This window comes from Anoplopoma fimbria, chromosome 17 (assembly GCF_027596085.1).
Source record: "Anoplopoma fimbria isolate UVic2021 breed Golden Eagle Sablefish chromosome 17, Afim_UVic_2022, whole genome shotgun sequence".
Classification (NCBI taxonomy): domain Eukaryota; kingdom Metazoa; phylum Chordata; class Actinopteri; order Perciformes; family Anoplopomatidae; genus Anoplopoma; species Anoplopoma fimbria.
In genome coordinates, this window is record NC_072465.1 from 14,088,758 (window position 1) to 14,114,684 (window position 25,927).

Genomic DNA, 25,927 nt, shown 5'->3' on the forward strand with positions numbered 1-25,927 from the left:
CATGTAAACAAATGTAAAACAAAACAAATGTACAATAAAATATGCTTTTATTTATAGTGAATAAAGATCCATTCACTGAAAACGATCCTGCACACTGATCACATGTGGTGGTCACACAAAATTAATTTACACAATAAAGTGTATTGACCCAATTTAGACGTCAACATCAACATAAATACATTTCAAATATAAATACAGCACTGTACATGTTTCCCTTAGATCAAATTTGAATGTTGGAGTAGATTGTCGAGGACTGGATGTGTGGCATCACTGGCATCAGAAACCAAAACTGATAGTAAGAATCTGCACCAAAGTCCTTTGCTACTGAAATGTTGTACAAATTAAAATGAATTTCAAAGGAAGCAATTGTGTAAAACATGCTGATTTGGTTGAAACTGGATTTTTCCATTTTAATAAAAAGTAAACAAACTGAACATGCTCTGTGTTCATGTACAGAATGAAACTGAGTGTAAACACGTACAAAAGCCATTACCTCATACATGTTTTACCTTGAAAGAGAACAAGAGGTTTAAGTGGTTAAAAATATAAACAGCAATTACAAACCCTCAAAAGTGCATTGAATTTTCACTTAAACAACAAATCTGTTGTTGTCTGACTGAATCCTGCCTGATTCCTGAAGCCAGTTTCTTTATTTGGTAATTACTTAATCACCCACAAAATGTATTCTTTGTTTGGTTGCAAAGTAATAAAGGAACTGTTATGAATACTTTTGAATATGCACAATGAACTAACTACAAAACGAAAGGTCTGGCCCACCCAGAATTTAAGAATCAAACCACGTTGTAGAAATTAAAATTATACAAGAGAAAAAGTCTTGCTCTTTCAAAAACGCTGACATTAACAAGTCATCCGCTGGCTTTCTCAATGGCCATTCTCATTACATTGGAAGGATTCAATAAAATTGTACTCCATCTGAAAGCTTCACTCTCATCATGGTAATGTCACAGTGCAAAGTCATGTGTGCAGCTGATGAATCATACAATCTCAAATTGACAAGGCACAAGCTGATGGGAGAGATGAGGGGAAATCTGAAGTGTGTGCGTATCCAGTGCCGGTTTCAGGAAGCACAGGTAGGTATAATTTTTTACTTATAACACTTTTAATGTAAAAGCATCATGCTCACATCAATGTATGTCTAATTCCAGGAGAGATATGAATTCATCCAAACAATGGTTACCTGTCAAAATTAACTTCATATCTGTATTTTGTGTAGGGGGGGGGGGGGGTTAAGACCTAGTTTTGGGAAAGGAATGAGTATGAAGTATTTGTCTTTTTCTAGTCACATAATATTTCACTAAGGCTGCAAGATCACAGCTGAAACAGCCTTCACTCTCACAATGACATTTATGCAGCTGAAAGCTATGAGTACTTTGCTAATACAATAATTGATAAAGCCTTTACTCAACCATTCAAACATAACATTTTTCTTAAGAGGATGTGCAGCTTCTCTTTGTCTTATAAGTAATAAATTGATCATTTATGTGTTTTTCCATTGTTGGTCATAAAACATTATTTGAAGACTTTAGAAAATCTTGACAGGCATTTTTCACCATTTTCTGGGCCAAACAATTAGTAAGTTGAGAAATTAATTATTAATTAATAATAATAATAATGGAAAGTTGTAGCCCTAGTCGTGTTAATAAAACAATTTGAGACAAATATAAGACTTAATTTCATATGAAATCAATCTTCTCCGAGACACTGCTGCATACAATCAAATGAAAAGGGAGTAAGTCCTCCACAGATGGTGTACATAACTTTACACATGCCTGTATCATGAACATGCTTCTGAATGCAGTCTGGTTATCCGCAGTATGTTCGAATGAAATACCTGAATCACTATAGACAAAGGGGTGTTGGATTAATGGGCAAGGTGAGGCACTTTGATTTAAATTCAATTTGAAAAATGTTGTCCAACTGCTGCTCCGTCTGATCAGCTCTTGACATCTATTTGGGTCACATTGGCTACCAAGGCATCTAGTCATTTGTGTGAAAGTAGGTCAAACAAGGCAAGCAAACCACGAGCTACCTCGCTGTAGAGAGTGATAGGTCAGGTTGTTTCGATGGATTTGCAACAGTCAAGAAACAGATAAAAATTTTGGGGAAATGTAACTAAACTGGCTGTGGAACATACTAGGTTCATATGGATTAAAAAGGTGCTTTAGTTAATTAACAAATGAGTGCAGGTAACAGCAAGCTTTGCTAACTTCTAAAGATGTTCAGCTGTAAAACAACCTAAAAAAAGGTAAGTGTAAGTCATAAATCACCTCTTAGCCTTAAGACCTGTCTTGCAGTTGCGATTCACACCAGCAGCTTCCTTCACGCACTCACACAGTCCAACTGTTATTTGCCTGCTGGAACAGCAGGAGCATCCTTACCAGCAGCAGGAGGGGGATCTATTTCCTGCCCCTTGTCAATCCTGGATGGATCATCCCCCTTTTCCTGCCCTTTCTCTTGAGAACTAATCTCTTTTTTTCCTTCTGCAGCATCCAGGGAACTTGACTGGTCAATATTGTACCCTAGCGGGACAGGTGGCTGGTAACGATATCTGTAGCCAAAGGCACGCAGGTGATACGTGTAGTACTCCAATAAATACATGTGTAAAGCATCGACGTAGTGGAATGACACAGACACGTCCGAGCAGCAGTTTGGTCCCTGAGGAAAAAGAGAGCATGTGGTTATGCAACGTCACAGAGACAAAAAGCCACATTAAGAACAGTCGAGCTTTCATTGTTAATGTGGCTTTGCCAGTTTGACCAGAGTGGTTTTATTAAGCTATTTTGAGCTTGATGAGATGCTCTGTTTTACGTCAGATGTCACACAGGTGTTTTTACCAGAAAGCTTAAATGCACATCAACGCAATGAGTGCGTCATTCCTCCACTTCCATGAGCTTTGTGTGTTAGAGCCGGGGCTGAGCCCTGCAGGTCGTACAGATGCACCACACACCACAAATGACAGCAAAACGCAGTATAAGACTGTATTTATGGTATTTATCTAATTGGTGTGCACCTGTTTCATTTAAAGTCAGTGAGTGTCTTGCATTTTGCTGTAATCAATCACCGCAGACACCACACCAAAGCCCATAGCAAGTGCAACAAATGCTCTGCAAGCATAATTCAAAACAAGTAATTTGTTAATGGAATCCATGCAAAACACGTACAGACAGCAAAAGCTGCCCTGAAGCAACAAACACTGGAGGACACTTCTAAAAGAGAGAGAGAAAATTCCCTCAGTGACAATGACAAAAACAAGAAAATGCTTGAAGTGTTTGTTATTTCATACTTTGTTATTCTGTCTAAAATTATTATAAAAAACATGAAGGAACAAATTGGATGCAGGGATTGTTTTTCTTAATGCAACGCAGAGCGATTCAATTGTTAAGGATATACATTGGATTGATAATTTAATAACTTTGATGTAGCCTACTTGAAGTGTGCAATATGCAGCTGTATTATTTAGGAAGTAGAAGTATCTGATCTGAACTCGGTATCGGCAGATACTCAATATTAAATATTTTGGATCAGGATTTGGAGCATAAAGACTTGATCAAACTTGATCCCTTTTAACAAGCATATAGTTGTCTTACTTAAGCTACCAAAAATGACACGTTGTCTTTTCAAACATAAGCAGTGCTGAAGTTGCATCACACCAGTTTAATACCACGTCAACAATAAAGAGAAAGTTTGCTGCACTTGCCTCTGAGATTGGGTAGTAGCAGTAGCTCCAATACCAGAAGCTCTTGGGAAACTTGGAAGTGAGATGCTGCTCGGGGACAAATGGGTGAAATGTCTCCCTGTGCATAGTGTCTCTGGAGTCTCCTGCCAGGACTCCAACTTTCTCCATGCACTGCCCCATTGCGAGGTCCTCTACAGAGGTAGTGTGAGTGCAAATTTTGCTTTTAAATCCTTCTACATATCGCCGCAGAGCCTCTCTGCTCAACACATAGCCCGCACCGCCACTCATGTAGCCCTGCTTGGTGTAGGGCTTGAACCTTCGGCCAAAGTAAATCGGCTCCTCCGGCGTGTGGTTTGAAAGAATCCAACGCAGGTTGTCTACAATTACAAAGGTGTCGTCGTCTGCCTTTAGGAACCAGTCCGCCTCGTTGCCGTGGTGCTCGTAAACATAATGGAAGGCCCGGATTGTTTTCCAGTACAGCTGGTCTCGACCCTCCTTTGTGCCTAAGCCCACCGTGGGGAAGTCAGGGTCATCCACAGAGCTCATGAAGACCACAATATTGCAGTGGCGACTCCAAGTAGACTTCACATGCCGAGCCTTCTTCTCCAGGTTGTTGGGTCCAGTCATCACCCAGCAAAGAATACGCACCTTTTTGTATAGTTCATCAGCCATGGCGCTATCCTCACCTAGGAAAAAGATACAAATATTAAAATAACATTAATATACAACACTAATCTCTCCATAATAAACTTTGAAAATGTCCAATCATATAATACATAATATAATGAACTGTTAGTCAAAGAGAGTGTAGGGTGTAGCATAGGAAATACAGATCTAGTAACTCAAGTGGATGGTTAAAAATGAATATGTATCAGATAATTAATAAACAGTCAGTGTTACAAATATAGATGCGAACCAAATTCAGTCATCAATCATCAAAAATAAAAGTTTGGTCAAACTGGATCCAGTCCACTTTCAGTTCCAACCAGAGTGCACATACAGCGTGCTTACAGGCACTTGATCAATAAACAGGTTAACCAGAGAAAACTGGTTACAGGGTAATTGGGGAATACGTTTACAGCCACTGTAGTAACCTGGTTACTTAAGACGTATACTGCCTTGCTTACTTTGGAACTAGAGTTTACGGATTTTAGTGATAAAAGACGCTGTGTAAGCACTGTCTATTTATTATAACGTGTGTGTGTATGTTGGAATGACGATGCAGTGAAGACAGGGAGACAACCACAGGTAGACCACAGTTTTTCCTCACAGCATGAATGTGTCTGACTTTAACATTGTATTACATTGTCAGACAAAATTCATACTTCATAGTTCACTTTATTTAAACTATAATTGCTGTTCAATTAAAAACCTTGTCTTAAGTGAAATATGTGCGAAACTGAAATTTAAACTATCAAAAGCAAATCGGGGGCTGCACGGCGGTGTAGTGGTTAGCACTGTCGCCTGACAGCAATTCTGGGTTCAATTCCCGGGGCTAGACGGCCTTCTGTGTGGAGTTTGCATGTTCTCCCCGTGTCAGCGTGGGTTCTCTCCAGGTTCTCCGGCTTCCTCCCACAGTCCAAAGACAAGCAGCTTAGGTTGATTGATGACTCTAAATTGCCCGTAGGTGTGGTTGTTTGTCTCTATATGAGTCAGCCCTGTGATAGTCTGATTTATTGTAACTTTCATGGCAATCCATTTAATATTCATCATGATAATTCACAGAAGGGGTCAACCCCATGGTTAGCTGGAGGAAAAGTCAAGGGATCATGAAAGTCATTGGGATTTCTCCTCTGGGGACTATGAATGAATGAAGGTCATGGCAAATCTAATAGTTGTTGAGACATTTCAGCAATGTAGTTAAATACACACACTAAAATAATGTCTAGCCGAACTTTAGTTCAGCCAAAGAAATGCTGCGAAGGGGCCAAGACTAAACTTGATAAAGATATATTGGATTTATGATGGTAAAACAGGGCATACTGGAGAGGATGAGGAAGGAGTAGAGTGTGAAGACACTTTTGCAAAGGTAAGTTATAACGTTCAAATGTAATCTTGTAAGATGTAAATTTTAGCAAGAAACTTGAATAAATACAGTTGTTTGAAGGAAATGTTTTCACAGCAAGATAAATTAAATATTAGAGAGGGAAATATACCATACCTGTTTAACTTATTAACACTTCACAACTTCTAATACAGAATTCAAATTAAAAATGGCAAGATTTTTTTATCCAAAGCAAAAAATCTAATAGTTTATTTTCCATTCATTTGAATTACATGTTTTCTGCAAATACTGACTTAAGACCTGCTGTGTTTAGTCATGGTAAAAATCACTCTGCCAGAGTTGCATTATGTTTCAACCAGTCCGGTTCTGAAAAGTGAAGCCAATGAGGAAGTGTCTTAAAATGACATTCTCTCTACTTGCCAAAAAGAAGTCTGCTTCTATTGAATTCTATGAGAAAATGACTCTACTTCTCACTTAATTTATTTCCTCAATCATTTTAAACATGAGTTTAAAATGATTGAGGGGGGGGCGCACTTGTGATTGACAGGTTGGCACCCTATCATAGCCGTATAGGGGGTCTCTATGTCACCCCTCCGTGGTCCAAATATGGTCACTTTCTTTCACTGGTTGCAAAAAAGCCAAAATCGTTACGGCCAAAAGCGCCGAACTTGATGCTTCAAAATAGCAGTCAACAAACAGATGGGTGTCGTTACGATGACTACCTCCACGGTTTCATTTCTGGTAATATCATAACTGATAGGACAGGATGAGTGGATGGATAGATGGAAATCTAAACTCTCACAAGAACATAATAATCAAACTTTTGGATATCTGAAATATTGTTATAATATTAAATATTTATCCATATAAATAATACTTTTTAATAGCCAACATTTGTAAATTGATACAGAAATGGGAATACATAAAGGCCACGTCCACATTAACCCGTTTTCACTCGTTTTCAAATGAAAACGGGGTTTTAAGATCTCCGTCCACAGCATCGTTTTCGAAATTATGTGCGTCCAGACTTGCTCCCCTGAAAACGAATATCACGTGACTTTTCACGTACAGTGCGCATGCACGTGCCGGTGTTAACAGGAAGTACATTGGTTGCTTGGTTACAGATAATACATTACACTACTCTTGATACTCGTCGTGCTTGATACTTAAGAACTTCCTCTAAAATCTTCCTCCATGAACTCAAACAGACACATTTCGTGTAAGTTTTTAAAAGTTTTATTTTTCAAGCATGGCACTGGTTCTGGACTTTTTCCTTTTCCGGAGTTGCCCAGGGTGAGAGGCGCCGGGCGGGTGTGGGGATACTCACAAGCCCCCGGCTGAGCACCGCTGTTTTGGAATTGGCCTCAAGGAAGTTCTGGCAAACCGTGAGACGACTCAGAAAGGGGAAGCAGGGCTTCTCTCAGGCTGAGCTCAGCCGGGGGGGAGAGAACTGCAGACCCGGACTGGGAATATTGTCGAGCGGTGGAAAGAACACTTTGAGGAACTCCTGAACCCGACCAACACGTCCTCTGTGGAAGAGGCAGAGTCTGAAGACTCAGGGTAAGACTCGTCCATATGCCTGGCGGAGGTCGTTGAGGTAGTTAAAAAGCTCTTCAGCGGCAAAGCGCCAGGAGTGGATGAGATTCGGCCGGAGATGCTAAAGGCTCTGGACAGTAGGGCTGTAAAGTCCTAGTCGACTGGAATTGTCAATTTTATTGCTCAGGATATAATAACGAACTTTTATGGTTCCCTTTTATTATTGTGCACATTTATTTCTATTTATTGGATTTGGTTTTTTGTTTTTTTTTGCCTAATGCGCAATTGCGCCGTGCCCACTGTTTGTAGGCTATTGTTTTGAGCCTTTGCTTTATTTTTGGTACATGATCTGGGATGTTTAATAAAGATAATTTTCCCTGAATTGCCTTTTGTGTTTAATTGCCTTTTTGTGCTGACCCCCCCCGCCATTAGTCGATTTTTAGTCGAAATTTCAGGGTTTCAGTCGACCAAGAATTTCTTTGGTTGATTACAGCCCTACTGGACAGTGTTGGGCTGTCTTGGTTGACACGTCTCTTCACTGTCGCGTGGAAGTCGGGTACAGTGCCTGTGGAGTGGCAAACCGGGGTGGTGGTTCCCATTTTCAAAAAGGGGGACCGGAGAGTGTGCTCCAATTATAGGGGCATCACACTGCTCAGCCTCCCCGGGAAAGTTTACTCCAGGGTGCTGGAAAGGAGGCTCCGTCCGATTGTCGAACCTCGGATTCAGGAGGAGCAATGCGGATTCCGTCTTTACCCTTGCAGGTCTGTTGGAGGAGGCATGGGAGTTTGCTCATCCAGTCTACATGTGTTTTGTGGACTTGGAGAAGGCCTTCGACCGTGTCCCTCGGGGAGTCCTGTGGGGGGTACTGCGGGAATATGGGGTACCTGGTTCGTTACTACGAGCCATTCGGTCCTTGTATGACCAAAGTGAGAGCTGTGTCCGGATACTCGGCACAAAGTCAAGCTTGTTCCCAGTGCGTGTTGGCCCCTGCCAGGGCTGCCCATTGTCACCAATCCTGTTTGTGATTTTCATGGACAGGATTTCAAGGCGCAGCTGGGGGGAGGAGAGTTTTTTTGGTTTGGGGAGCTCAGAATCACATCCCTGCTTTTTGCAGATGATGTGGTTCTGTTGGCTTCTTCAGAACGACGTGACCTTCAGCACACTTATTCACGAGTTAGGGTAAAATGGAACGGGAGATGGACAGGCGGTTCGGTGCAGCGTCAGCAGTGATGCGGGTGTTGTACCGGACCGTTTTGGTGAAGAAGGAGCTGAGCCGTAAGGCAAAGCTCTTGATTTCCCAGTCCATCTACGTTCCAACCCTCACCTATGGTCATGAGCTTTGGGTAGTGACCGAAAGAATGAGATCGCGAATACAAGCGGCCGAAATGAGATTCCTTCGTAGGGTGGCTGGGCTCAGCCTTAGAGATAGGGTGAGGAGCTCAGACATCCGGAGGGAGCTCGGAGTAGAGCCGCTGCTCCTTTGCGTCGAAAGGGGCCGGTTGATGTGGTTCGGGCATCTGATCAGGATGCCCCCTGGACGCCTCCCTTTAGAGGTTTTCCAGGCACGTCCAACTGGTAAGAGGCCCCGGGGTAGACCCAGAACACGCTGGGGGGATTATATATCTCGTCTGGCCTGGGAACGCCTTGGGGTCCCCCAGGAGGAGCTGGAAAGTGTTGCTGGGGAGAAGGACGTCTGGAGGACCCTCCTTAGCTTGCTGCCCCCGTGACCCGGCCCCGGATAAGCGGAGGAAATGGATGGATTTTTCAAGCTTAGTTACAACACTGCAGGTCTAACTCTATCTCTCGCACACAGACAGCACATTTACTTTAAATGAACAGTTATTAAACGAAGTTTACTATATTATGGGTCCATACATTTGGTCAACACAAGTCGGTCAGAAGTCCGTTCCGTAGGGCTGATAACACTGCGGGACACGCTGCTCACTAATCGCTCCAATAACAGCTGATTCCAGCTGAAGCGGGTTGCCATGCATCACCTGTGTTCCCCTGGGTCCTAAGTTCCTACATGCTTGAACATCTATGTACAAACATTTGTAACAAATACCACATTATCCATGTTGAATTAACCTGGTAGTTGATCGGTATCAAGGCTGTTGTTGTTGTTCTCTTCTGGAAAAGGGTCACGTGGTAAGGAGGTGACGAATCAGGGAATGACACGTCATAACTGCTAAGAACCAACAATTAGCGAACGCCGGGGCCTACGTCATCATTTTCGGACTTCTTCGTTTTCAGTCATCCACACTATCATGAAAACGCGGCGTTTTCAAACTTATTCGTTTTTGGTGCCCTAAAACGCTGTGTAGTGTGGACGCTCGGTGCAAACGGAGAAAAAGATATGCGGATTCATTTGAAAACGGGTTAGTGTGGACGTGGCCTTTGGACGTGGCCGACCACTATAAAACAACATTCAACAACCTTAAGCAAACAACTGAATGAGCAAAGTTTATTTAACGATTACTATCTTGTTGTAAGTTGAAATAGAGTGAAGCGGGAACACAAAGAATCATAATCCTGCAGCTTCAGTTAGATCTTTATCTGAACAAAGCACTTATAAAAAGGTCATGGGCGACGTAATTGGAGGATGAGAAAAAAGCATTTCATATTTCAATCATTTAGAAAAACGTAGGAAACAAAGCAGGACATTTTTTTTGATTTGCAGTCTAAAATAAATGAAAAGGTTGGCAGAAACTCAAAACACATAAAAGATGTTTGGGTTTTAAAAGGAACATTTAAACATCATAATCTGAACAAAATTTTATGACTAAATAAACAATATGATCAATGTAATAGTAACTTTTCAAGATATCTGGGAGGGAAATTTGCACTATTAGGGAGTAAGCATCTGTTTGCTCACCAGGTCCAGATGGAATAAGAGCAAATTTTCGCAAACTTTTCTGGGATGAAATCGAAATATTACCAAAAACTTTATGAATTAACCAAAAGGAACGGAGAAAAAAAACCAATGAAACAAGGCCTAATCAATATGAATACCTAAACCTTTAAAAGACAAAAGACTTTCAAGCAATTTAAGCAGTATTACACTTTTAAATTATTATAGTGTAATTAGATTTTCAAAACAGTCTTGGCAACAAGATCAAAACTATGAATTTCAGAAGTTAGTTGAGTTTAGAACTGGCACAACAAGGTCCAGAACTACGCAGATATAATTATGGATGGATCTTCCTTTGTTAAACACTGCCAGTCAGTATTGAGGATTATGGTTTTATGCTATTATTGGATTTCCCACAAGTATTTGACTCAGTTGAAGATAAGTTTTATTTTTGACACTTTCAAACACTTTGGATTTGGGAACAGGTTTGTCGACATGTTTGCTTTGATACATACAGAAATGATAAGATAAGATAAGATAATCCTTTATTAGTCCCGCAGCGGGGAAATTTGCAAGTAACTAGTTTAATACTATGTCCTATAAGTAGTTGATGTACTTAGGAGGTGTGATTGTTTTGAGGAGGATTCATTACTAGAATTGTGCGAGATTGAGTTTATCAGTGTTCTATGTGCTATGAATAAACACAACTTATACGCGGTACCTGTATGATGAGGGTGCCTCAGGTTGAACAGAGCAGACCTCTCCTTCTTCCACACTTGGCTCTCTTCCTCGAGCTCGTGCTGGTGCTCGTGGGGTTTCTCGAGGCTGCTGGCCTGCGGTGCTGACTGCGTCCTCTCAAAACACACCTCCCGCAGAAACACGTACAGGGTGAAGGTTCCCACCACGAACCCCACGCAGAAGGAGACTCTGGATCCGAGGGCCTTCATGCTGGACCCCGCTGTCTCACCGTCAGCGGTTCAACGTGGCTGCTGCTGCTGAATAAGACAGTGGAGGACACGACATGGACACACGGTCTCGCTACAGGCAGTCTCGAGCTGTGAACTTCGTGTCTCCTCGCTTCAGTAAGCGAGAGGTCAGGATGACAAACAACGGAGTGAACACCGTCACTCCCAGTTAAAGGTCACCAGCAGTGGCGCGTGCACCATCGCAGCTGGGTTATCCCACTTCATTTCAAAAGGGACACGTCAACTGTGTGGAGGAGACAGCTGAGCCAGTTTGGACCAATATGTCTCCCAACCCCCCCAACGATAACTCAGCTCAGCTAGCGTCACGAAGACGGTACTAACCGTTACCTAGGCGAAGCTGCGAGCGAGCTAACGTTTACCGGAACGCCAGCTGAACAAAACCCATGTAACGGCAGTCATAACCGTCCTCTGCTGGCCGTTGGTGTGTTCGCTGACCGTTGGCGGATCGCTGCTAACGTTCACGTCAGTGCTAAGTTAGCATTCCTTCCTGTCGAGTCGACTAACGGAAACGTTAGTTTTTCAGCGGATCGTCCCAGCAGTTGAATAACTGTTGACTGGACTAAGCTCCGTAGTTTAATCAGAATAACGTTTTGTTGCAGATAAAAACATAATGTTTCAACGCGCTGCATGAACTACTTCTAACTTATCTGGGTGCAGTTCTCCGTCCAGAACAAACAGCGTTTTCCGGTCAAGTCGGGTTGTTTCAAAAGAAAAGCACAGGCGCGTCTTTCTGTAAATAACCATACAGGTGCGATCACTTACCAAACGTTTTTGTTAGTTTTAATCCTAGATGAAAGGTATGCGGTTATAAACAGGTCCGGTTAACTCTGGGTTTTTCATCGCATTGTTAAACAGGCTCAATATCAGATAAGACCATTGAGGCTGCATAACAGGGGCAATTTACATTCTTTGAGAAGATAAATCCTGTTGACCAAAAACCCCACATGCCCTCACATCCTGAAGCATTTCTTTCCTGCTTTCTTATCTGATCTTTAGCCGCTGGATACTGGCTTCTTTCGGAACAAATGCCTAATACGTGTGTCTGAAAAAGTTTGTATGTGACTTAGTTCCCCAGTGAAAATGAAGTTTCAAATACAAGATTGCACAGTCACAAGTTTGAACACATTTACTCAGGTAACTCGAGTCTAACTTAATTTGTGCTATTATACATCAAATCAATTGAAAAACATATTCACAAAGAATTATGTACAAGTTGAGTTCCAAGTTGTCAGTTATTCACAAGTTATACAAATTCAGCCCTTAAATACACCTCTGAAGGATCTTTAGAAAAGTTGTGTGTGGATTCATTATCTGTGTTCACTGAATCTGATTGATATTGTAGCGTTCTTTCTTTTCCTTTGCAAAATTATGGTAAATATCATTCTTGTCAGAAATTAGTACAAGTTAAAAAAGAACAAACTTAAAAGATGTAACTTCCTAAACTTAAGTAATATTCTTTTGGATTCATTTAAAAGCACAACAACCCAAAAGAAACTGACATTTTTGTGAAACAATGTTAGAATTCCGAGTTTACACAAACTTTTTCTAAATATATAAAGTGCCACAGCTTGTGTACAAACACTTCCGTAACCTACAATTGTGTTTAATCTAATCACCAAATGCAGCAACAGGAAGTTCCAACGACAAGTGGGAACTGAAATGTGAACCCTCAAACTATTTTAAATCCAGTATTTGTCCTTTGTTATTCATGTACAGACAAAATCATACTTTTGAGTAAACAGTCAATTAAACAACCTGTTCAAACACTCCTCCAGTTCGTTGAGGCATGCACAATATCCTCCAGCTGTCTTTTAAATGTAAGGGATTCTTTGTCAATAGCAACATATAACACAAAAGCAAGTAATAATTCAACGTTGGACACAGTGCTGCTGACAACTTCAGGACTAGATGCAAATATTCAGTTGAAGTCACTAAAAAAAAAAATGGTACCATCTTTCAAAACTGAATCCCATCAAAAAGTGGAAAATGCATAACTTTATTCAACTGAACAGTACAGCTGAGATGTTGCATTCTCATCGTGCAACATGTAACTTGTGCCTACTCCAGACACGTATTGCCTATTCAAGACACACAGACACATTTTCTGAATGTGCAAACAGGTGAGTAGATATTATCCACCAGGTTTAATAGCAGTAATTGAATAATTGGGGCTCTCTCCACAGGAGTTCACCATCACAACAGGTGCACTGAACGAGCTCATATGTCCACGTCGTCTGAGTCAGAGGTGCTGGATGACTGGGACTCCTCCTGGGACTCTCCCCACACAAACTTATAGTTGTTTTCCAACTCCTGCTGCCTCTTTTGCTCTTTGTACACCTCTTCTGTGCCTCCAGTCTGTAAGATGGTGGGAAAAAAGGATGTGTTTACAAACAAAACATTTGTGATTGCATGTTTATATGACTTGTGGAAAATGAAAAAGAAACATCAAACTTGTTTCCCACAAAAGCAAAAATGCTTATTATACTTGTCAAAGTCCTTATTCTGATATTCTGAATGTCAATGACAAAACACACGTTTTCTAGACAGTGTGGCAAAGGTTGGAGAGAAGTGCACTTTTGGGTTGTAAGTGGGTTTCAGTGAAGAAGAAAAAACAAAACAAAACAATAATCACTATTTGAAAGGGCTTCATTGGCCCTCTGCTTCCTTTCCTTGCAGGTTAATGTTTTATCTCGTAAAAAGATGTATTTACATTTTATGATGTTACATGAGGCTGCAGGTAGTTCAGCTCTACAATAAAACCTACTTACCTATATTCACAGCTAACACACAACAAAGACAGCCTTCATTGGACGCTTTACCCAAAACCAATACTTTAAAATTGAATTAACTACCACTACATTTAAATCAGATTACAAGAAGGATCAATTTAAGAAAATGAAAAACAGCTATTAGAAAGAAAGATTATAATGTAATGTTTGAATAGCTGGTATGTTATGTGTATCCCGTGAAGAATAGTTATTAGAGTAATAATTAACTTGGGAGTAAATAAAGTATAGTAAATAAGGACAGGAATGAACAAAGCACAAAGCGCACTGTACAGCACAAAGCAGCGGGTCAACACAGTATTGTGTGCATAAATCACACCCATAATGATCCAAATGAACCCAATAAAAAGTTAAATTACCAGGAGATTAATGAGGAGCTCCCTGAAGGACTTTGTATCTTCTTCAGTCAGCCACTGATCACCTGCCTCCTCTGCATTTTTTCGCGTCAAGATCTTCACCTCAATTTTACCTACAAAGAAAAACAGGAAAAGGGAGGCTTGCCGATTAGACAGTACGTCAAAGTGCCTTAGAACAAATATTAATAATGAAGCATGATAAACATAATTGTGGATGAAAAAGAAATGACGCACATGGACACACCTTTCATTTCCCTTTGCCTTTAAGATAACTTCAGCTAGCTGCTGTCCAGGAAATGTTTTTGCTTCTGTGATCTTTAACTTTTACGACCTTTTCTGTTTTAAAAAGTAACTCATTTAATGGGTCCCTGATCTTATGCTTAGACAGTTTCTCCATCTGAGGTTAAAGCAAATGTGTTTAATTGCTGGCAGCATGAAAAATGAAGGACAGCCTTCACATGATTAGCATGTTAAGCGTCCTTTGAACAGCTTAACCTGAGAAAACCATAAATCTGACAGTTGTATGCTTTTTGAGAAAGATGAGAAGAGAAGTACAGAACTACTATATGCTCAAAATAACAGATAGAAGAGAGAAAAGGCCATGAGAGTTTCGGGCCCTCCCCCATCATACCTTCTGCCTTCAGTCCTGCTCTCTCTAGCTGTTCTTTAACCACGTCCTTTATGTGCTGCCACTGGGGGTCTCCTTCGCCCATCTCCTGAACTTTGACCTCCCCATCAGGGCTGCTGCCCGTCTTATACTTAGTAATTTTGATCTTAACATGGTCGTCAGCTGCTTGGTCTGGGGTGACGAGACAAAAGGGGGACAAACAACAAAGTTCACCTCAAAAACCTATCAGCAGGGCCACAGGATGGAGGAAGTAAGAACCAAGATGGTGTAATCCAAAACACTGTCTTATAAGAATTACATTTCTGCACTGTCATCAATTAATAATACTATGATTGATTTCTATTTGGATTTAATAAACAAAAATCACCCACAGATACATCAATGGCAGCAGAGGAAAGACCACTAACTAACCAATAGAGTTCAAAATATCAATCTGAAAACATAAATTCTCCGTGGATAACTCCATGTGTGTGTCTACTCTGGGATGAAAGATGTCACAAAAAAGATCTACTCCACATATGAATGAAATATGACAATGATGGAGGTGGACACAGAGTGAACAGATATGAACATGGCCACAGAGGGGCAGGGTGCCCAGTTACCTGGCTGTTTTGGAGCCAGGCTGGGGCTGCCCCTGGTGGGGTCACTGGCTCTTTGAACTCCTGCTGTTTGCTGCTCTGGGTCCTGGACATCTTTGTCCTCCAAATGATCAAGTAGCTTGTCAAGCGTCGTCTCCAGCGTCTGTGTTGCTTGAGTGCGATCAAACTCCCCTTTCAGACCTTCTGTCTCTAATTCCTGCTGAGCCTTCAACAAAAGAGAAGGCAATCACATCAAAACATCCTTAGATGATTCCATTGTGTCCATTAAGATTTGAATACATCAATCTTCATGTTGAAATTACACATCGTCTCTAGTCTGAAACCTCATTTATGATGTTGTCAAACTCCTTCTGCATTTCCTCCTTTATCTCTTCAATCTTATCAGAGGTCACTGAGAGGTCGGACATCTCATCCTCAAACTCCTGTTGTAGCCGTTCATCTTCATCTTTCTCTTCCTCGCCAAGCTTCTCTGTTACTCTGTCGCTCGTCGGTTTCTCTCCTCGACTTTTGACCTGATTTTGTGCTTTCTAAAAAAAAATAAAAATGCAGCATTGAATTGGAATACCCACACACTGCAATGAAAATATAATGAGAATCATATTCCAACAGGTGTACAAAAAAGTATCGTAATCTTGACAAGTACTGACCTTTCTGTTGCTCTCTTTGAGATGTTGGACAAATTTCATCAGGTCAGCTGGGTCAGTGATGATTTTAAAGTTAAATTTTTCAACTGAAAGACATTAATGTAAAGAGAGAAACACTGAACACCAACAACAAATAACTCCATTTGGAATTGTTCAGTTTGTAAATCTGAGAACTTAACAGCATAGAAAATAAATAAGAGACTCTGTGGTTCTATCAATTGTGTTTGAGGCTCCGTAAAGCAGCAGGACATTAAATCAGCTCTGACAGAATGATCCTAAATGGCATTGGCCTTCCTTGTGAGTGTATCTGTGTGTGTGTGTGTGTGTGTGTGTGTGTGTGTGTGTGTGTGTGTGTGTGTGTGTGTGTGTGTGTGTGTGTGTGTGTGTGTGTGTGTGTGTGTGTGTGTTTGTGTGATAGAGAAGCTAAGGGGCAACAAATTGCGATACCTTCATCACCGTCATCTATGACTTCATTGTCTGTAAGTGAGTTATAGCCATCCTCTGCTGCCTGTGCGGAGAAAACAAAATCACGTTAGAGTTGTGAAGTGCTGAAGGAATCAACCTACATCCTCTTGCCGTTTTTTATCTGGCTGGAGAAGAACCACCTCAACATTTAAAACATATATTACCAGGTAACCATGTGTTTTGTGAATATACACAACAATAAAGTTTGAAAGAAATATATCAACAAGGTGTAAATTTAGTCTGGCAAATCTAAAGAGAATCTCTGAAAATGTACTCTACAAAAATACTACAAAAGCTTCTCCACAAAAGATAATCAGTATTTTGACATTAAAGCAGAGGCACAGTCTTTCATTTATAAGTAAAACATCATTCATTAAAAGAAAAAAGGACATATTTCTATACCTGATTCTCCTGTTGAGAAGCAGTTGTTTCTGAACTTCCTGGCTTTGTAACTCCCTCCCAGAAGTCAGAATCTTCTGCCTCCTCTGACCCGGCATCCTCAGATACATCAGCAATATCTGTTTCAAAATAAAGGCGAAAACAAGTTTAAATCTTTAAATTTAGTGTGATGGACATTAAAACCCAGTGGATAGTTATACTTAGTGGATTGACAAATGACCACAATATCTTAAAGGTAATTTGCCTCTTAAGTTTAAAAAAACGCACCTAAGTGGTTCAGTTCATCACTGGGTGCAGGTGATGTCTCTTCTGCCGTTACTTCCACTGCACCATCTGCCCCTTTATTACCAGCCAGCATCTCATCAAGAGTCCTCAGCTCCTCTGAGATCTGCTCTACTTTACGCTTTGTGTCCGCTGGGAACAGACCAAGGAGGAGAGGAGGGAGGGAAAGAAAAAACGATCATGTGACACATTTCTTATTGCTTTAAAACTAGCTATCGAAGATTTCAGATATCAAACACCAATTCAACAACAAATGTCAAATAAGTTGTACATGTAACGGCTTATCTTCCTATCCCATATCACCATCACACTTTCAAATACTCCTTTCCCACACTATGTCGTCCTGCAGTCTCCTGCTACAACGACCTAACATAAAAGTATGAAACAGGACTCTGTCAAAATGTTGTGACACAGGGACCTTCATTTTTGTTAACTTACAGACTTGAGCCTTGACGTAATCCATGTACTGCTGGGCATTTAGTGCTGGCTGGCACACAATACTCTGTGGCTTGGCAGTGGATGGTGGCCGCAGAAACGGATGCTGGCAGGTACGACTGGTGTGAACGGTCAGCACGTAGCGGCACGACTGAGGCTCATCCACTCGGGCAATGTAGTCACTTGAGCCTTCTTCACACACAAACTGGAAATAATAGAGTCAAATTAGAAAAGCAGATTCTGAAGAATTTTTTGTGTGAATGCTGAATACTAAAAAAAAAGCTGATGCTCCACTGTATTGCTGGCTAAATGTGTAAGAAGAAGGTGAAGTAGTGGCAAAAGTGGGAATGGGTTTAATTAGTATGAATGTCATTGAAATGTTGAATAATATCAATAGTGTTTAAAAGATGTGGAATATTTTAAGTTGTTTTTTTATCTGACACTACACTTCATAGCTAGTTTAAATGTGTAAGAAGAAAGTGAAGTAGTAAGAATTGTGGAAACAGAGAGACAGATTCAGTCTGTCTGACTGTCACAATCAGCTGTGTTTGTCTGAGAATGGGAGCAGGTTAGATCGCTTATAAAGTTTGCTGTCCTCCAGAAAAGTTTGATGACAGTTGACATAAGTGCCTGTGCGGCAGTTGGTTCCAGATCCTCTCACTTTCAGGCTCCTAAAGCAAAATGTGAAAGTCTGTTCTCTTCCACAGCTATATTATTTGAAAGAACAAAAATTAAACTACATTTTTATGTGAATTTAAGTATGAAGAGTGAAAATTGTGGGAATGGGAACATGTTGAAGATCATTTTTAAGCAGACTTTTTTGCTGCTGTTATGTCAGCAATCAAAGGTTGCCATGGTGATGGTATTTTCTAAGTGACTCCTCGGTTATAATGTTGCATATAGTTTAAACTGAGGCGCACATCTCGTTGCCCTGCTTCCCAGGCGAAAAACGTAACTCCTAAAGCTTAAATAATTTACAGGAGGATTAAGGACCCCCTGATGAACACATTGTGTGAAATTTGTGTCTGTAGTTTTAAAAATGTGAGCTTGGGAGCAGGTAAGAAAACTGGTACAGCTTGCTGATTTTGGAGTCAGTTAACATGAGAACCTATGCAACACCTGAAATGATGCATGAAGAGTAAAACTTGTGGGCAAGAGAGCAGGTTATATATATTTTTCTGAGAAGATTTTAAAGCTCCCCTACATGCTTCCAGCATTCACACAAATTAGCTAGGTGTGCTTGGGAGGATTCCTATGTATGACATGCACATTTTTACTGACTTCATAACAGCTGATAGTAAGATCTGTAAATTCTGTATTCAAATGTCTCACCCGAACTTCAGTTTCTCTTGGATTTCCATTTAGGTCACACTTTGATCCATTTACATAGGTCTGACTGTGGTAGCGCTTCAGCCTGTGCTGTTTGGAGGCCTGGAAAGTAAACAGAAAAGTGTTTATTTACCAAACTGATTTGCAATATTCTTTGAGACACTGTGCATCATCCAAAACATTACATTTGATGCTTCTGATGTTTGTGCACTTCTAATGATTCAAAGATACTCATCATAACTGGGCTGCAGCAGCAGTTTGTAAATCCAAGTTCTTAGTAACTACAAGCTCAAACTAGTTATCGACCAAATCAGGTAGCACCATTTATCAGCTGGTAAAGATTTTTAGTAATGTCCTATCAACTATGTAAACTGCGGCATCACATTACAAGAAATCTTGTAATTTGAAGTACATTGTGTATTATTTAATGTGTACATTAGTTAAGTGTCAGATATGACAAACATATTTAATTGTACCCCTACAGTCTTCACACTTAATGAGTTGTACATTAGCAAGTTATTTTTGTCAGTTGGTTCAGCTGGCTATGCAGTTACACCTGGCAGGAAGTTGGTGGAAATATCTAGTCTATCTGGTTTTTGTGTTGCAACACAAAGTCAATGATGTTTAAATCTCTATTCGGTAAACACTGACGCTTCCTTGCGAACATCTGGTGCAACCGGTCCAGAGTTGTGTATTTTTCGAATGTCATATGATTACATAAGCTGATTTAGCAGACGCTTTTATCCAAAGCGACTTACAATCAGTAGTATATTACATATCATTCACCCATTCACACACTGATGACAGGGCTACCATGCAAGGTGCCACCATCAGACTCTAACTAACATTCATACAACATCCAGTCCACACCGATGGCAAGCCTTCGGGAGCAACTTGGGGTTAGGTGTCTTGCCCAAGGACACATCAACTGCCGGGTATTGAACCACCGATCCTCTGAATGGAGAACTACCTTGCTCTCCACTACGCCACAGCCGCCCATATGACAACTATGAGTAAGTCATGTACACCTAACTGATACTCTGTTTGAAATAAAAGAACACCCTAGGTGCCTTGGAATAAAGCAGATACTGAGGGATTACAAGCAAAGCATATGCCAACACTATAATTATCTTTTTTCATCTGTAGCTTAAAGAAAGTTGATTCTTGTTTGCTTTGATATATGAAATAAGTAGAGCTCAGCAGTGTATTAATGCTATTTATAATCACAATGTATTTTGTTGGAAAACCAAGAGATACAATTCACATAATTTCTGCTTTACAGCCAAACTTAGACAGGGTGTTAACCACCAAATAATGTGAATATGTAAAATGAACACCTGAGGCATTCAACTGTAAAGGCCCCATTGCCACACACAAATACAAGGGTTCGGTTTATATCGTTCAATCTTTTCTACACCATTTTTGTCTTTCTTTAATTTATACCAGTAATCAAAGAACATCAAGAACTAGAAAATGCATTTCCTGCTGAAAATGCGTTGGAATGCTGAAATTAGTCACAGAGCATTGCTGAAAATATGGACGTTTCAAATGACTTTCCTGAAAAAGCCCAAAAGCCAAGAACTGCACTGATGAAAAACCTGGTAGTTGAATTGTAAAACTGGCAGAGATGGAAGCTGAACTGCATCATCAAAAGAAGCAAAGAGCTGAAATACAATGCATAAAAATCTGGAAGCTGAACTCTTAAACTGTAGAGGTGGTAGTAATAGTAGGAGAAGTAGTCATAACAAGAGTAGTAGTTTTAGAAGCTGAAGTTATATTAGTAGTAGCAGTAGTAGTAGTATCAGTAGCAGCAGTAGTATCAGTGGTTTAGTAGAAACAACTGTTTAATCAGCAATAGTAGTAGAAGAAGTAGTAGTAGTAGTATTAGTAGTAATAGTGGAAGTAGTAGTAGTAGTAGTAATAGTAATAGTAGTAATACTAGTAGTAGTAATAATAGTAGTAGTTGTAGTAGTAGTAATAGTAATAATAGTAGTAGTTGTAGTAGTAGTAGTAATAGTAGTAGTAGTAGTAGTAGTAGTTGTAGTATTAGTAGTAGTAGTAGTAATAGTAATAATAGTAGTAGTAGTAGTAGTAGTAGTAGTAGTAGTAGTAGTAGTAGTAGTGCTGAGTCTCTGTCAGCCATAACTGGTGATAACACAGGGAAGGTTCTACCTGAACTTAAAATCTGTAAGTCGTATTGATTTAATATCTTCATTTTGAGAATCCCAAGAATCTTCTGAAGACGAAGAAATGTAATTTGTGTGTGAAGCTGAATCATAGTAGTTCAAGGTTTTTGAGAGCTCAAATGGTGTCTCTAGCTGAAGGCATGGGGGAAACAGAAAGCTTTCAAAGTTGAAGAAGTTTGAGAAGATTTGAGGATTTTCCCCATAGGGAACCATTATATGAAAAATATGAATATTGCTTAATATTTAAAAAAGCATAAGAGATAAAAATGAGAAACGTCATAACACCCATGTCCTGAAAGAGCTGAATAATTTGATAGTTGAACGGTTTCTGTAGCTGAAAGTATGCAGAAGTATGCAGAACAAAAAACGTATGGAAGAAATATAAGAAGAAGATTAAAGCTTAGAAGAACAATTGTTGGAATGCTTAATCAGCAATGATAAAAAAGACAACTTCAACCACAACATGGAGGCCACTTTACCTTGGCTGTTTCATTGCTCCAATCAAATTCAGATTCATAATGACCGAGGAAGAGAATGTCCCCTTTGATTTCTGTGTCTGAGGAGAGACGAACAACATACGTCATCAAGCGATTGTCATGAAAAACAAAGATAAAAAACAGGGATGTAAATCCTTACCTTCAAGGTGGTACTGTCTGATATGCAGACCATGGCAGAACTCATATGTCCACCAGTCCTTCGTCTGCCGGAAACACAGAAAGCAACATTTGAATAAACTGTATTTGACACATTTCCTGTCATCTAGGCCACTTCCTCATCAACAATATCATCAATCATCACATTAGAACTCCACACACTCGAACCACTTGTATATTATGTATTATGGATTTTGAACTGGTTAAACCCAGTAGGACACCTTTCAACAGACTTTTCAACTCATTGTATTGTTAGCTAAGTCCACTTCAATTTGCACAAAATTTGACCTCCTATTTGCAAGAGGGGCTGTCATTTCTGTCTGTATAAAAGAAAAAACAATCTATGACCGTTCTCACTCTGCCCATCGCCTCTTCCAGCTGACGCTGTAGGTCCCTGCCTGCCAAATTATTGCGTTTTAAAACCAGCTGCAATAAGAACTCTGAACACTTCTAACTAACCCTGATAGATAAACTGGGTTTAATAACTTTGTATTATCTTGTACTGTGAATTTTTGTCTTGTGGTTATATGTGGATAATGTCTGTTGTGTGTCATCTGTCTAATGTAATGTTGATGTGTGTGTTTAGATGTTCTGACACTGCTGTAATGGGCTAATCCACAATGCTGTACCAAAACCAAATTCCACCAACCTCGGCCATGTGGTCCTTAATAAATGATTGATTGATTGATTGATTGATTGATTGATTGATTGATTGACATAGCCTGTTCTGAAGGTAAAAATAATGCCCCAGTACATTTTTGTGAATATGCAATTTTCAGGGTGCAGACTTAATTAAATCAAATTTGACCTTATATTTTTGTATGCTTCTTTTTTTCCTGCACCTGAACCCCGTAGTAGGGGATGCATGTGCCCATTATTTACGCTGCAAACTTAACCAATACAGACATACTAGCAAATCAATCTGCAGTAACAGTCACAAAGAACATTCATAATTATCAAATATGGCTCAAATGATCAGATAAAAGCGCTTTCAGGTGTTTTGTATGTGTAGTCACAAATGCATTTGAAACCATTTACCTAAATAACTCAAAATATAATAATTAGTTTGAAACAGCATATGCATTTAACTATTTGGATCCCATTGATACAGTTGAGAACTAACCTTTACTAGACACTGGGCATCGTGCATCGGACTAAGTAGTTCAGGGATGTCAGGCCCAGTGTACCCTTGTGAATCGGGCTCAGAGGCAGGGTCCTGATGAAACCGGATGGCCTGGGCTGGAAGTCGACACTCGTACATCTGCTTGTACTTGCTGGACACGATCATCACCTCCTCTGCCTTGGTCTGAAAGAGAAACACTGTTATGCCAGCTGCAGTATCTTGAATACCATATATTAGCAAAGTACCGTTACTTGAGCTTATTAGATACATTTCCGGGTTTAGTCAATTACAATCGAATGAAGTTGCAACTAACTTAACTAAGTGTTATGAGGAAGCTGAGATTGTGTTGTGACAGCTGTCAGCTATGGTTGCTGCGTAGGTCGCATGCAAATAACTTCAGCATTTACTCTTCCTCGTGCAACTTGCAAGCAAATTGTACATTTTGACTTGGGATTCTCAACTACTTAACAAAGAGGTTATTCGTTTCTCGCGTTAGCAGCATTAAAGGAAGATATTTCACCCTAGCTAGAAGGTATCGTTAGCCTAACATTACCTTCTAGCTAGCAAGCTAACCGCTAGCTTCCCCAATCACCCTCACTCACCTGGCCCAACATGACGGGGTCGGAGAGAATTTGAATGCCATATTTCATCTCATTCAGCTCTTCAAAATTCAAGAAGGCTGGGACACAGAGGGGACATGTCAACATGAAAACGTACAATCTTTTTAGCCACCGCACCACGGAAGCAGCCATGATTGACTCTCTCCTCATGACAGCAACACAACACAGAACGCCTGACATGGTGGCTGCTGATTGGTCGATGCGAGGAGCGCTGCTCTCTCATTGGCTAATTTGTTGTGCCTGTAAACGGTCTTACAGTTCTGGGGTGAATTAGTTTACAACAACGGCACAATGTGAATGGGCGGAGCCTCTAGCTTTGTGACATAAATAAAATACAACACATTTTTAAGCAACGCACATGTCAACGTTTGTCCTTCCATATAATATACTCACATTGGTACAGGCATGGACATCATTTGGGCTCAAGCTACAGACTGTGGCTCAAGCCAATTTGGACAAAATACAATCATGCGGAATATATTTTCTTATTTGGTAACACCACTCTAGTGTTTTCTAAGATTTATAAAGATTTTACAAATATAACTATAAACGTTTCCCCCCACACATTCCGCACCCAGAAAGGTGAACTGCAACTGTGTGCTGCAGCTACCTATGTCAATATTGATCATTTAATTTGCATGATAAAGCCAGTATGGAGGTATAGCAGACACAGGACGACGACACAAACATATGCACAGACCCCGCACCCACCCATCTACACACACACACACGCACACACACACACACACGCGCGCGCGCGCGCACACATGATTGGTGAGTAATGTTTATGAGCAGGTGCAGTTGTTGACTGCGGTCTAGCCGCCGCTGTATTCGGAGTGTGCGATTGCTCCAATACTTACGGTAATGCAATGGCATATATATCAGCCTTTTTCTTCAACTTTGATGTGGGATAAAAACACTTTCTTCCATGAGTAGGTTATGAATCTAATATTCTTGGACAGAATAATTCTTGGAATGATTGCAGAAATACTATGAAATATTTTTACCGTGTACTTTTTGAGTCATCCAAAATCGAAATCCCCCCACAGAACAAGAATATGCCATTTTGGCAAACTTTGATGTTGAATAAAAACACTTTCTTCCATAAGTAGTTTACGAGTCTTATATATATTGAATAAGTACTTCCTAAACTATATGCACAAATACTATGAAGTACTTTTACTGTGTACTTCTTGAGTAATCCAAGGTCAAAGTCTCTTCAGGGAACTAAGATTCAGCATTTTCCTCAAACTTTGACATTGAATAAAAACCCGTTCTTCCATAATATATTATGAAGTACTTTTACTGTGTACTTTTTGAGTAATCCAAGGTCAAAGTATCTTACAGTGACCAATATTCAGCATTTTCTTCTAACTTTGATGTGGTATTAAAACACTTTCTTCCATAAGTAGTTTATGACTCTTATATATTCTGAATAAGCACTTCCTAAGCTATATGCACACATATTATGAAGTACTTTTACTGTGTACGTTTTGAGTAATCCAAGGTCAAAGTCTTTTCAGGAGACCAAGATTCAGCATTTTCTTCCAACTTTGATGTGGTATGAAAACACTCTCTGTCTGTCTGTCTGTCTGTCTGTCTGTCTGTCTGTCTGTCTGTCTGTCTGTCTGTCTGTCTGTCTGTCTGTCTGTCTGTCTGTCTGTCTGTCTGTCTGTCTCTGTTTCTCTGTCTCTCTCTTTCTCTCACTCTGTCTGTCTGTCTGTCTCTGTCTGACCACATGGCCGAGGTTGGTGGAATTTGGTTTTGGTACAGCATTGTGGATTAGCCCATTACAGCAGTGTAAGAACATCTAAACACACACATCAACATTACATTAGACAGATGACACACAACAGACATTATCCACATATAACCACAAGACAAAAATTCACAGTACAAGATAATACAAAGTTATTAAACCCAGTTTATCTATCAGGGTTAGTTAGAAGTGTTCAGAGTTCTTATTGCAGCTGGTTTTAAAATGCAATAATTTGGCAGGCAGGGACCTACAGCGTCAGCTGGAAGAGGCGATGGGCAGAGTGAGAACGGTCATAGATTGTTTTTTCTTTTATACAGACAGAAATGACAGCCCCTCCTGCAAATAGGAGGTCAAATTTTGTGCAAATTGAAGTGGACTTAGCTAACAATACAATGAGTTGAAAAGTCTGTTGAAAGGTGTCCTACTGGGTTTAACCAGTTCAAAATCCATAATACATAATATACAAGTGGTTCGAGTGTGTGGAGTTCTAATGTGATGATTGATGATATTGTTGATGAGGAAGTGGCCTATATGACAGGAAATGTGTCAAATACAGTTTATTCAAATGTTGCTTTCTGTGTTTCCGGC

The 25,927-nt window shown here is 40.1% G+C and overlaps 2 protein-coding genes across 3 annotated transcripts; both read right to left on the reverse strand.

Moving 5' to 3' along the window:
- Positions 1-47: 47 nt before the first annotated feature.
- On the reverse strand, positions 48-11,761 carry c1galt1lb (core 1 synthase, glycoprotein-N-acetylgalactosamine 3-beta-galactosyltransferase 1, like b). Its single transcript, XM_054616703.1, has 3 exons — positions 10,811-11,761; positions 3,719-4,383; positions 48-2,676 (listed from the first exon to the last, which is right to left on the reverse strand). The coding sequence occupies exons 1-3, from the start codon at positions 11,034-11,036 to the stop codon at positions 2,365-2,367; spliced, it is 1,203 nt and encodes a 400-aa protein (XP_054472678.1). The 5' UTR covers positions 11,037-11,761; the 3' UTR covers positions 48-2,364.
- Positions 11,762-12,184: 423 nt separating this feature from the next.
- os9 (OS9 endoplasmic reticulum lectin) lies at positions 12,185-23,733 on the reverse strand. Of its 2 annotated transcripts, none has more exons than XM_054616830.1 (15): positions 23,563-23,733; positions 22,961-23,143; positions 21,821-21,884; positions 21,664-21,740; positions 19,002-19,100; positions 17,673-17,874; positions 17,220-17,366; positions 16,956-17,071; positions 16,536-16,596; positions 16,092-16,174; positions 15,768-15,971; positions 15,448-15,640; positions 14,849-15,016; positions 14,221-14,330; positions 12,185-13,430 (listed from the first exon to the last, which is right to left on the reverse strand). In XM_054616830.1, exons 1-15 carry the CDS (start codon positions 23,728-23,730, stop codon positions 13,293-13,295), a joined length of 2,013 nt encoding a protein of 670 aa, XP_054472805.1. In that variant the 5' UTR covers positions 23,731-23,733; the 3' UTR covers positions 12,185-13,292. The 2 variants fall into 2 exon arrangements, with proteins under 2 accessions (XP_054472805.1, XP_054472804.1); XM_054616829.1 differs by having other exon boundaries at positions 15,448-15,649.
- Between the last annotated feature and the right edge of the window lie 2,194 nt (positions 23,734-25,927).

Excerpts from the sequence above, each read along its gene's own strand:
- c1galt1lb (XM_054616703.1), bottom strand. The coding sequence starts at position 11,036 with ATGAAGGCCCTCGGATCCAGAGTCTCCTTCTGCGTGGGGTTCGTGGTG. Across the intron at positions 4,384-10,810 it reads GAGGCACCCTCATCATACAG|GTGAGGATAGCGCCATGGCT; the intron begins GTACCGCGTATA and ends TCTTTTTCCTAG. Across the intron at positions 2,677-3,718 it reads GCTACTACCCAATCTCAGAG|GGACCAAACTGCTGCTCGGA; the intron begins GCAAGTGCAGCA and ends CTTTTTCCTCAG.
- os9 (XM_054616829.1), bottom strand. The coding sequence starts at position 23,730 with ATGAGGAGAGAGTCAATCATGGCTGCTTCCGTGGTGCGGTGGCTAAAA. Across the intron at positions 21,741-21,820 it reads CAGACAGTACCACCTTGAAG|ACACAGAAATCAAAGGGGAC; the intron begins GTAAGGATTTAC and ends GTCTCTCCTCAG. Across the intron at positions 16,597-16,955 it reads CTTCTCAACAGGAGAATCAG|GCAGCAGAGGATGGCTATAA; the intron begins GTATAGAAATAT and ends TTCTCCGCACAG.